This window comes from Thrips palmi, unplaced genomic scaffold (assembly GCF_012932325.1).
Source record: "Thrips palmi isolate BJ-2018 unplaced genomic scaffold, TpBJ-2018v1 HiC_scaffold_4, whole genome shotgun sequence".
Taxonomy (NCBI): domain Eukaryota; kingdom Metazoa; phylum Arthropoda; class Insecta; order Thysanoptera; family Thripidae; genus Thrips; species Thrips palmi.
In genome coordinates, this window is record NW_023144631.1 from 7,882,744 (window position 1) to 7,895,086 (window position 12,343).

The 12,343-nt window shown below is 61.7% G+C and overlaps 1 protein-coding gene across 1 annotated transcript in view; it reads left to right on the forward strand.

Moving 5' to 3' along the window:
• Window positions 1-12,343, forward strand: part of LOC117649579 (unconventional myosin-XV) — a 103,522-nt gene that overhangs the window by 59,385 nt on the left and 31,794 nt on the right. The window contains 17 exon segments of the mRNA XM_034392466.1: window positions 108-711; window positions 792-1,219; window positions 1,286-1,663; window positions 1,863-1,988; window positions 2,224-2,367; window positions 2,775-2,927; window positions 3,210-3,431; window positions 3,520-3,904; window positions 3,982-4,076; window positions 4,164-4,333; window positions 4,428-4,627; window positions 4,707-5,008; window positions 5,092-5,220; window positions 5,307-5,422; window positions 5,513-5,657; window positions 5,740-5,857; window positions 5,940-6,031. Coding sequence (XP_034248357.1) covers window positions 108-711; window positions 792-1,219; window positions 1,286-1,663; window positions 1,863-1,988; window positions 2,224-2,367; window positions 2,775-2,927; window positions 3,210-3,431; window positions 3,520-3,904; window positions 3,982-4,076; window positions 4,164-4,333; window positions 4,428-4,627; window positions 4,707-5,008; window positions 5,092-5,220; window positions 5,307-5,422; window positions 5,513-5,657; window positions 5,740-5,857; window positions 5,940-6,031 — 3,807 coding nt within the window.

Consider the following 12,343-nt stretch of genomic DNA (forward strand, 5'->3'; position numbering starts at 1 on the left):
GTCGGCGATGCTGTCCCGCCGCGCACGGCTGTCTTGCGGGCTGGCCTACCCTGTCTCGTGACAGGCGCTCCTTTCCATTCAGAATGTTGACTGTGTTCGCTTTGCAGGAGATGGCGCCGCCCCGCAAGCTGGAGTCGCTGGGGCTGTCGCAGAGCCGCCTCAACGACCGCTACCACTCGATGGAGAAGATGCCGCACGCCGCCATGCTGCCGCCGCGGGGCATGTCGCCCAGCGTGAGCAACGGCGGCGGTCTCCCCGGCGGGGCCGTGGTGCCCGAGCCGCCTCTCATGCGCCTCTCGGCCGTCAGCAACAAGGAGTACATGACCAAGTCCGAGGCCATGATGGAGGACAACCTGGAGTCAGTGAGCCAGCGCGGCCGCGACTCGCCCCGCAAGTACAGCCTGAGCAGCAAGCCAGACCCGGCGCTGGAGCTGCTGGGCCACCACGGCCAGCACGTCGGCCACCCGCACCTGCTGGACTTCGACTACCCCGACATGGCGTCGCAGGCGTCGCAGGCCTGCCGCAGCGAGGACGACAAGGGCAGCTACATCCGCGGCCACCCGCGCTTCATCAAGTCGCACTACGCGGGCAAGCGCGCCGCGCCCGGCAGCCACTCCAGCCGCGCCTACATCGAGGGCCGCAACTCGGAGAAGTCCGAGTACGGCGCCAAGTCGTCCGCGCTCTCGGACACGAGCGAGGCGCCCTCTCTGGGTAAGTCGCTGGTTCAAATCCCAACGCTTAGTTTTATTCTCCTTAATCGTCTTTTTAATTTGTTTCTTCTTCTTCTCCAGCGTCGCACGTCCGCCGCGTGCGCGTGCCGTCCCAGGCGTCCGACGTGGACCAGTTCCTGGACGACCTGTTCATGCCGGTGCTCGACGGCAACCTGGACGAGCTGTCGGACGCCCGCTCCCTAGCCGCCTCCATCAAGGGCGGCGGCGACCACCACCCCCAGGGTGCCGTGGCGCGCCGCGTGTCGACGCAAAGCAGGCACAGCGACGCGGACGACGAGGTGGCCACCCTCACGGGGTCCACGCCCTCCACGCTGGCCAGCCGAGGAGCGCATGGACACGGCGCCGTGCAGAACGTGGATGACTACATCAGCGACCTGTTCCAACCCATCTTCGTCAACGAGTCGCTGCGGCGGCTGACGCGCGCCGACACCCTGGCCAACGCCATCAAGGGCGGCGGCCAGGGCCTGGGCGGCATCGAGACCAGACAGGTGGGTGTGCTCGCTGTGCTGCACTTGGTGCGCCTCGAGGACGACGCTGACGTGTTGCTTGTGCAGCAGACGGCCACGCAGTCCCAGTCCACGGCGGCGTTCGGCTTCACGCCCATCGGCAACGTGACGTCGCCCACCCCCATGATGCCCTTGATGACGGGCATGATCTCGCCGCCGCCGCTCATGATGCCCGGGGTGCCGGCCATGCCCATGTTCAGCCCGCAAGGCTCCGGCAGCGGCCAGCAGCCCAGCAGCCTCATGTCTGACCCCACCATGGTGGCGTACCAGCAGAGCCTGCAGCGGGCCTTCCTGCAGTCCGCCATGGCGCAGAACATCCAGATCCAGCAGCAGCTGCTCGCCCAGAACCAGGCGCTGCAGACCCTGCTGCAGACGCAGGCCAGCTCGCCCAACGCGTCCGGCCAGTCCGGCAGCGGCCAGACTCCCGTGAGTATTCGCCCGGCCTTCCTCTTCTGCACTGCCTTGCTCGTAGTCGAAACAAAACGCTTCGCCAGTAGACCTGACCCTTTAATCCACAGCGCGCCTGCGACCAACACAAACTACCGCTTGACTACGCTTCGCACTGCACCTAACATTGTTGTTCTTTATTTTTATGCTTGCACTTGCATTCGCTTCGAATTGGTAGCCCGCCTCGCTAGCGCCCTCTCAAGCTGCCAGCCCTTCGGAAGAACAGTCTGCTGTTGAGTCATCAGCTTCGGCACCGTCCTCTGTAGAGTCTGATCATGAGCCTGAGGTGGAGCGGGTATTAAAGGTATACATTTTATAAGCTTGTTCAATTCTGTTAACAGTTTTTGTAGTTTTTCTTAATTAACTCTCTTATGGCTTTGTAAAACCCTCTTTCTGCATTAATTATAGATGTCAGAGCTTTTGCCGATTTGCGTTGCTTCTGCTAAGCTTTACCTTAAAAGCTTAACCCTAGGCTCTTTTTTAAGGTTTCGATAGTAGTTCCTGTAGAACGCTTGGTTTTTCAACGTTTATTGCACCAGGTATCTTTCCGCGAGCCGGAGAACGGAGATTTGTGGTCGACTGAAAAGCAGCAGAACTCAATATCAAGCCCTGGACCACCACTGCCACCCAAAGCAAGATCTACACCAATCCAACCTGTGCTCACAACCGTCACCAGAGCACAGGTCAGCACCATCATTGCATGCCAGTGGCGCTTAACACATTGCATTGTGGCATTCTGTAATGGCATTAGTGGAGTGCGGTTGTCATGCGGAATGGAGCATGAAAGCTAGATTTCACGTTCGAGTCTTAGTTTAGAGTAGTTAGCATTTTTCTTAGATTTTGTACATAAGTTTGTTTGTTTTTTCAATTTAGCTGTTGTTCATAATATTATTTCTGCAGTGAGAAGTAATAGATAAGCTTTATTTCTCTTTACAATCAAATGCATAAATTGACATGAGTTTTGTTTATTTTAACCATTTAATAATATTGTTGAAGTCACTAACTTGAGCAGTTTTTGACAGCCACTAAAGCATCCACTCTCTGCTCTGCACGCCTGCAAAGATTATTGATTGGCTTGGCTGTGATACAGGTCCACCGCTCGCAGTCCCCAACGCACTCCGGCACCCCTCGCAAGGCCAGCCTCACTCGAAGCCCATCTAACCCACACACTGCATTTACCAGTGTGCTCTCAGAGCTTCGCAGTCGCAAGAGTTCAGTCGACTCTAACCAGTCTAACAGCAGGGTTAGCAAGCTTTATTTTTCATTTTTAATTTAATGGCTTGTAGGCATTGAGTTCTCAAGCGACTCAATGGTTTGGTCTCTGAAAACCCCCGTTGACTGATATTGTCGGTCTAGAAACTGTCAGTGGGGGTTGAGAAACATTTGTGCAACAACCCCAATTTCGCAAGCTGAAATTCTAATGCCTTTATTGCCTCAATTAATTCTTTCTTTTATTAAATTTGGTAAACTGGGCTGGGATTTGTTTGTGTTGTTGCTGACATTGTCCACAACGCCCCCTTTCCAGGGCATCCCCCCTCCACCACCACCCCCCATGCCGCCCCCGCCCGAGCACATGGACCCGTCGGAAGTGCGGCCGTTCCTGGACCCCTACGGCCGAGCCAAGACGGTGAGGATAGGCAAGTGGAGGTGGCCGCCCCCGCAGGACAACGGGGAGAACGCGGACAGCTTCCTGCACTTCAAGCTCCGGCAGCAGCAGCGGAAAGTGTCACCACAGAAGTCTAGCCATGTAAGCCTGTGCTTCGTAATTACGTATTCCTGCTGTCACTAACTGTGGAGCAGTTTACTCACCCGGAGGCATCATTGCATGTTTACAGGATACAAGTGAGAATGGAGAAGGGGTAGAATGGGAGGAGTTTGAAATGGACAGCAGTCCAACTAGTCTGGAGCCACCCAGGAAGAGTAGTAGTACCAGCAACCTTAGTAACAAAAGAGATATCGCCGACAAAAATAAAAGCAATATCGTCAGGTCAAATTTGGACCTGCACTCTGCGAGCAGTCCTAGCAGTGTAGGGAAATTAAGAATAAGCTCAGAGATGCGCAGCAAGTTGGAGTTAGTCACGGCGAACCACAGCCTTCGTTCCACCACCAAGACTGAGAAGCCAGCTTTGTCGCTGTTGAACAACATGCAGCCCAACGGGCCGCAGCGCACAGTCTCCAAGCTGCAAGATGACCGCAAACTGTTGCTGGAGCAGCAGCTTGGTAAGAGTAAACTTTTTTTTTGTGTTTGTCGAAATGAAGTAGTTGTTGCGTTGTCTGACGCCGTCCTCTTGACGCAGCGGGCCGCTGGGGCAGTGTGGACTCCGTGGACGCTGTTCAGCGAGGTGCTTCCAAGGAAGCGGACACGCAGCCCATCAGCAACGTCCGCAGCCAGGTACGTGAACGGCCGTATGGCCTACGGCGCCAACGGCCCGTGGTCCCCCACCCCCATCTCATTACCAACCCGGCGTTTGGCGAGCAGGTGGAGCGCATGGAGAAGCCCAACAACGCGGCCTCGCACAGCGCCAACGCCAGCATGACGGGGTGGAAGCCGGCGCCGCCGCCCCCGCCCATCATCCCCCACTACAACGCCGAGCCCCAGGTCAACCACCACACGCCGGCCAGCCGCACCAACAGCTTCTACTCCCAAAGGTACGCGGCGAAAAGCGTGTAAAAGGCGCGTGGAAAAAAATGTAATTAAAATGTCCGGCCATGCCCGAAATGCGCCCTGCCCCTTTGTCCACAGCAACACCCCGGGGATCCCGCAGCCCCGGTCGCCGCCCCCGCCCATCCAGCCCGTGCGGCAGCCAGACGGACAGAGGGACCTGTTCGGGCGCGGCAGCTCGCCGGGCCGTGGCGGCTCGCCCGCCGGCCGCATGGACCGCATGGACCACCGACGCGCCTCCGTGTCCACGCACCACACCGACGTCATGGAGAGGATTGAAAGTACGCGGATTGCTCCAAAAATCATTAAGAGTGCTGTGTTAAGAGACAATCGATTAACAACATTGTTTCTTCACCCCAGTCGAAGAGTCGTCCGAGTTCCTGCAGCCGGTGGACTCGAGCCCCCCGCTCATGCTGGACCGGCGTGACCTGGACCGCTCGGTGGAGACCACCAAGACCAAGCTGTTCAACCCCAGCAGCGCGGCGTACTTCACGTACAACCGCGTGCCGTGGCGCCTCAACATCAAGAAGGAGGTGTTCGCGCCCAACGAGGCCCTGTCCACGCCCCTGGCGCTGCACCTCGTCTTCTGCCAGATCGTGCAGGACACCCTCAGCCCCAACTGCATCAGGATCGGGCGCGAGGAGAGGGCCAGCATGCGGAAGGTGGGGATCACTCCTAAGTTTGCCTTAACTTTAAATCTTTTTTGTTCAAATCGGATATTTATTGTCTGTTTTTATTTTTCTAGATGCTGGATAACTATGGTGTCACACTGAACAACCTGCAGTCTGCTCATCATAAAAATACCATTAAGAAGAACGTGGTGGACATGGCCAAGCAGTGGAATGTCTACTTTGCTAGGATATTCCCCGTTTCGGTCAGTTCTGACACCAAGTGCAATTTATTTTAATTTCACTATGATTTCGAGGCTTTATCTCATCGCATTTGCCCTTCATGTTCCAGGGTGGCCATCAAAATCCTGACGTTCAATTCCTTGCCATATCTCATTCTGGAGTAAGATTAGTAAGAAAAGAAAAAAGTGTTCCACATGATTACCTGCATATCCTCGACACATTCACGTGAGTGACGCTCCGAACTGATTTTTAAGTTCATCTCACCTCCCTTTCTCAAGTTACCATAATTGAAATCGGCGTTTCTCCGTTGTTTAGCTTTGATGAAATTGCCGAGGTGACTATGCCGAAGTCTAGCAGTGTGCAATTCATGCTGTCCGCTGGCGGTCGCGTGCTGCTGTACACTCACCGTGCCAACCAAGTCCACACAATGCTGCATAGGTTTATCCTGGAGGCCTGCAAGGTAAGCGCCGGCCGCCCTACTGGGCGTGTTTGTGCACTGGTGTGTGTACGCTACTGAACATCGGTTGTTTTTCTTTCTCCAGGGCGGACAGGAGTTCGTCCGCGGCGTGCAGGACCACGTCAGCCACGACCAATCGCTGCTCAGCTTCCGGAAGGGTGACGTCATCCGGCTCATCAACCGCGACCAGCACCTGCAGAAAGGTAACGAAAAGGCGCCCCGGCCGGCAAACCGAGCCAGCAGGACGGCCAGGCTAACAGTGTGTCTGCCCTCCCCTCCCCGCAGGCTGGCTGTGCGGCTCGCTCAACGGCAGGAGTGGGCTGTTCCCGTGCGACTTCGTCGAGGCGTTGGCGCGCCACCACCAGCACAACCAAACGGTGAGTCCAGGGTCCTGGCCGCCAGCACCGCCAGCACCGCGAGCTGCTCGTGACCCTCCCTGTAGCCAAGAGGCTTTCCCCAGTCTGCCCTCCGCGCCACTGTAACCCCGCGACCGCGCTCGAAGCCCCCATGGCCTTGTCTCCGGCCAGTGTCCTTTTCATTTTTCCCCGAATCAAGGACCGCGGTACGCGCGCACACTCGAATGGGCCCGCTGCCTGGCCACCTCATTTGCATAATATCTCTGCTCTAAAATCGAACACGTGACCGTACGTGCGCGGTGCGTGGTGCAAGGGGCCCAGTGCCAGCACGGCCAGCACGGCCCAGCCCCAGAGCAGCAGCCCCAGCCCTGGATTTCATGTTTCTCTACGCTTCAAGAAGCGTGCCTCTCTTTCCGACCTGTGCCGCGCCGAACGGGGTCTGTGCAAACAACTAAACTCGACAAAAGATAGCAATCTTTGTTATGCAAGGATAGCGGCAGGGCTCGCGCGCCAGTGTTGGCGATTTCGATTCGAACCCCCTCGCCTCGCTTCGCCTCGCGCCGTGCCTCGCCTCGCCGCCTTTGTAGCAGACTGATTCCGAGAGTCGTTTTCGTCGCTCTGCCTCGCTCGCACCCATACGGGACGCCCCGTGAGTGCGAGGGAGACAGAGCGACGAAAACGACTCTCGGAATCAGAGTGCCGCTCGACGTGGAAGCCGCCGCGGGGCCATTCCTTTTCTGTCCAGCACTGCCTCCTGGCGTCCAGGCCGTCCTGGCGGCCGAGTGACAATGATGTGTGAGGCGAGCGGGCTGGCTAGGCTAGGCCGGCTAGGCACTGGAGGGGTCAAGCGCTCTGAGCCTGCATTTGAGACATTTCACCGGTCGCCGCTTTATGTACCTCGCGGCCGCTTTCTTGCGACATTTACACGTTATTTACCCCACCTCCCTCTCTGCCTCTGGCCGCGCGCTAATGGAATGAGTGCCCCGTACGCGCACGACGCCGGCACTACATTATCGGGGGCAGCAACTTGTCAGTGCGCGAGCCGCCAGCAAATAGCTCACCGAGTCTTTCGTTGGAAGTGAAATGTAGGGCGGTTCGTGCTTCTTTTTCGTTCTCCGCGCGTCGTTTCTTCTTGTTTGCCCTGTTGTTGTTGTTTGATTGCGCGACGGTGGCGGGGCCCGGCGGCCCGGCGGTGCGGCGCGGCGGTGTGTGTATCGGCGAGCCCTCCCTTCGCGGCGGTGCGCTCGTGCGCGTCCCCCAGGGTGCTCGCCGAACGGCCTTCACCTTGCTCGCCGTGCTCGCCGTGCTCCTCGCCGTCGCGTCCCCCGGCACCGATAAAGCGATCGGCCCGGCCCGCCCGGGGCCGAATTGGCTATCGAATCGGGGTCGTCCGTAAACCATGGGCCAATTACGGAGGCGAGGCGGTATACACCTGTTACGTGTTTCGTGCACGGCAGCAGTCTTGGCAGTGCAGGCGCCTGGCAGTGGCGGCCTCTCTGATATCTCCCTCCTGAAGAGTGTCGTGGAACCGGACTCGCGTCGCCTCGTCCGCACCCGGATCCAGGCGGGGCTTGCCGGCGCCGCGTATGTGGCGCTGCGGACGGACGGGCGGACAGACAGACAGACAGACAGACAGACAGACGCCGCGCTGTGATTGGCTGTCCGCGCGACACCTCCAGCGTCCTCATGAACATGGAGGGCCGCTATCTCGGTTACCGAGCGCGGACACGAGCACCCCGCGTGGAGCGATCAAGTTGTTGGGCAGAGGGAATGCTCCGAGTTCCGAGGCAGAGGAAAGAAATGCTCCAAGGGCAGAAGCGGAACGAAAATGTCCCGTCGGCAATGAATTAGCCCCGGAGGTGCACTCCTTTCCCCCGGGGCGACTCCTGCACTGTGAGCACCACGCGTTGCTGCCCCGGGCACCGGATTGTTTTCTGCCTTTTTTTCTGGCCGGGAGCAAATTCTACGGCAGTGGCGGCGGCAGATGAAAATTAGGGAAGTCCCGGCGTGACGCGCTGCTCCTTGCGCTCGGCTGGTGCCACGGTGGCTGCACCGTCCGTCGCTCCTTCGTCACAGCGCCGCCCCGCCGTTCCTCTGACCTGTTTCGCCCGCTGCTTCGCCTGCCCCCTGGCGCGGCGTCGCGACGCCCTGAGCCACCCGACGCCGCACCCGACGCCGCGCGGGTCGCGTCGATGGATGGAACGGCTGGGAATACGGAACCCACGGAACCCGAGCCGAGGCCGCGTCGCCGGCGTGCCGGTCCGTCCCGAACGCCCCGCCGAACGGCGCATTGTGACGTCACCGATCGCCGCGGCGCCGCGGCCCGCGGGACGGAAAGGAAAGACTCGGAATGAGTCCGCGGCTGTCGTGCACTGTCGTGACGGTCGCGTGCCGTGCCGCGCTCGCGGCGCACGCATCACGCATCGGCGTTATAAACCCCGGCGGCGCGCTGCTTTAACTTTTCTTCCTTCTCTACGCCCCTTCCCCTCCCCTTGCCGTCGGCCGGCGGGCTGGCGGCACTCTCGCCGCCGTGTGTCATGTCCTCGCGGCCGCAACACCTCCCCGCCGACGACCACCGTGCCTCATGTACACCTGAGATTTATTTTTCGCGCTGAATAGGGGAAATGAATGGCAGCTTTCCAGTGGCGTTCCGCGTGGCCGCGGCGGCCGGTGATCGGTGGATTGGTGGGCAGCGAGGCCGCGGACAGCGGGCAGGCCTCGCCGCCTCGCTGCGGCACTGTGGGACTCTAGTCCGTTGTTGTGCTTGTATCGGATCACGACCGCCACGGGCCGCGGCGCTGCCGAGACAATACCGACCAATCAGCGTTGACAAACCGAATGGGGCGGGCGGGTCCGCGGTCGGCCGCGCGCTTGGCCGCGAGCTGCTCGTGACGGGCTCAACGGGCCGGAAGGATTCCAGCTTTGTTCCCGTACCTTTCTTTGTTACAATTCTTTTTCCGCGAAAATGGTTCTGATTTTGGCGCGCAAGGAAGTGGGCGAGGAGTGAGTGGGCGCGGCCACCTGCCGCCGTGATGTAAATCGGGTCTCTTTATTGATTGGGCGGGCCCTGCCGACCCGGGCGGCGCGGCACGTTTGCCTTTGCCGTCGTCGCGGCCGCCGCCACGTTTCCCCGCCCGCAGCGCTCAGGTTGGCCCAGGTCGCCGTCAAGGGGTTATCACGCACCGGCCCCCCAGCAGCACGGCAGGCACGGCAGGCACGGCAGGCAGTCGTTAGGCAATGGGCGCGCCGCATCGGTCCGCGTCGCTATCTTGATGCCCCCTCCAACTCCTCCGTACCGCGGTACAGTGTGCCGCGTGTCGGGTGTCCGGACAGTTCGCGCGTGTAATGAACCGCCGAACGGCCAGCCGCGGGTGCAGTTTGCAAACTGGTGGGGACAGCCACGTCGGCGTCTGGCTGGAGGCTGGCTGGAGGCTGGCTGACCTGACCGGAGGTTGGAGCGAGCGGCTATTGTAAGCAGCCCACGGAAAGCAAAACCGAACACGCGCACAATGGGTCAAGCTCTGAAGCCGCTTAAGCCCCTCAACGCCGTGCCGGCCGATGCTCGGCAGTTGGCCGCGTGGGTCCAGGATCGCGCCGGGGCTTAATGAAAGGGCGTCTTGAGTCTCAAGCCCAGGACTCCTCGCCGAGGCCGTCGTCGACGACCGGGGCATGCCCGCGGTGCCGCCACCGGGACTCGAACCGCGGTCCGTGGGTGCCTGCAACTGCGCGTCCTGGCCTCAATGACCGGCTTCCTTCGGCGTGCTTCGCGCCGCTTTGCACGCATTGTGCACGTGGACGTCGGTCGCCCATCCCGTCGTGGCGGCCACGCCCCGCACCGCCACACCGCCACGCTTCCGGGGCTGCGGCGGGCCGCGCGCCCATCAGGCAGGCAGGCCGGCCGGCCCACACTAGTGACCATAATGTCTTGTGTAAGGCTGCGGCCAGGCTGCGCGCCGCGCGCTGCACCGCCACTGGCCGGCCGGCCGGGTCCGGGGCGCCACGGGAAGTTGACGCTCGATACAGGAGCACAATGACGCTTTGTTTGACGCCAGTGAATGAAGAAGCAGAGTGCTGTCCTGAGTGGGAGCAGTGTTGGTTTAGTTCCTGGGATGGCCACCGACCGGCCAGTGGAGTCGCGGGGCGCGTGCTGTTGTCCCATTTAGGAACAGATCATTGGACCTAGCTACACTATCGAGAAAAACGATTTCTTTATCTTTTTTTGCGGTCGCGGTTGCCATTATTGTCCTTGTTGTGAACGGCTGGCGTCCATTTCCTGTAATGCAAGACGCCTCTCCGGGCGACCAGCGATCCCCAGCCGCGGGGCCGTGGGGCCGCGGGGCGCAGCGCGCCAAGCCGATGCAGCGCGGAGGCGGGGGCGGGGGCAGGGCCGGGCAGGGCCGCCGAACGCCGAGGCTGGGCGGGGCGCGAAGCAGCGCGAAGGCCAAATCGCGGAGGGCTGGCGTAATCTATCCGGCCCGCGGGTTCGTCGTCCAGCCCGGCCAGCGCGCGTCAGGCGAACCAGTGGAATGGGTACGCGGCGGAGACGGTAAAAGGGGAGAGGAAGGAGAGGAGGAGCACGGAGGAGAAGAGAAGGAAACACTTTCTCTGCGGGTGGCGGGGCGGTGCGGGGCGCGGGCTGCTGGAGGGGAGGGCGCGCGTCGCGGTGGGGCGTCGGCGTCGCGACGCTGCCTGGCGGCTGGCGGCGTGTTGTGTGGTGGCGTGGACCCTTGTAACGGCCATTGTGAATGTCATGCCCCGCGCGCGGCGCAGCCCGGCGCAGCCCGGCGCAGCCTGGCCTAGGCGTAGCCGCACGGCACTACGTCGAGGTGCAGCGAGGCGGCGGCCGGCCCCCACCGCCCCACCGGCTGGAATATTGTTGTGGGCCCGCCGGCGCGCCGTGGTGGGGCCGTGGCGGGGCGCGGGGCGGCGCGGCCGGTCGGCCGATTTGCTCATTGTCGACGGGCTGCCCTGCCCGACCGGTCGGCTTGGCTTCCTCCTCGGCGTGGGCGGACGGCGACGCCGTCGTCGCGGTCGAGTTCGGTGCCGCCGTGGCCATGCTCGCCATGCTCGCGTCCCGCCGCTAAGTGGGGATGTTCGCGTCGCGAAAGTCGTCCGTCGCGAGCGGCACGGCGCACGGGCCCGGCGCGGGGCCTGGGGGCGGCACCGGGGGCGGCGCGTCAGGCAGCGGTGGCCGCCGCCCCTCGTCGGCCGGGGGCGCCAACTTCTTGCTGGGGAAGGTGGGTGTCGTTGTGGTGGCCCCGAGTGGGAGACGACAGAAAAGTGCAAGTGCAGTGATCCGTGTCCGTGTGTGTTTGTGTGTTTGTGAGTGTGCGCGCGCCTCGTGTTCAGTGCCCCGTGTCTGTTCCTGGACAACCCCGTCCAGGACCCTCCAGTGATCGTGTATCCTGCTTCTCGACGACCATCGACACCCGACGGCCTGGCCGGCCTCGCGGGCGTGTTGCTGCGTGGGGCCTTGTTGTGCCGGGCGAGCTGCACGGCCTGCACGGCCTGCTCTGGGCTCGGTGGTCCTGTTACACACTACGCTCGGCTGGGTTCCTTACCGTTACTGCGTTAGCATCTGACTGCCCGATGCCGGCCACGCTGGCCATGCTAATCGTGTGCTGGCGTGCGTGCGAGCGCCCTATGCTGCCTGCCCGCCCTGCCGCCCTGCCCTGCCCGCCCGCCCTGCCTGCCAGCCAGCCCTGCCTGCCCGCCTTCGCCATTACGGCCAATAGCGACTCAATTATTGGGCAAGGCCAATCCGTATTGGCAGGTGCGGGGCGCGGAGGTTCGAATCCCCTGTTGCTGCGTCGCCTTTCGCGCCATTTATCACGATATCCCCGTGTCGGCCGTGCTGGCCGGGTAGGCCCGGGTCGCTCCGGGTCTCCCGGTCGCTCCCCTCCCAAACGGGGCAACTTTTCCCCCTCATTGCCTGGTGTTGCCTGGCTGACAATGAAAGCGGCGCTGACCTAGGACCCCGGCGGGCACCACGCCACGCCGCGCCCCGCCCACGCGGGGAGCACCGCGGGGTACCACCTGCGAGTCATAAAGCACGGTTATCGATTGGCGGATAGCGGCGTGGCGTGGCGACGCGGCGGTGTTGCGTCAAGCCTCGAGCCTCCAGCTGGCGGCGGGGCGGGGCGGCTGCGGCGTGCACGCCACTTTGTCCGCTAAGGTGATCGCTTACGCCGCGGCGCCGCGCCCCGCCCGAAAGGCCCTCTCCGTCTTCGTGGAGCCACGCGCGCAATTGGCGCGCCCAAAAAAAGGGCGGGAAAAAAGTACGCGTCTTGCACAGCCTTCTCGCTTACTTACGTAAAGTGAGTGCCGCGTGCA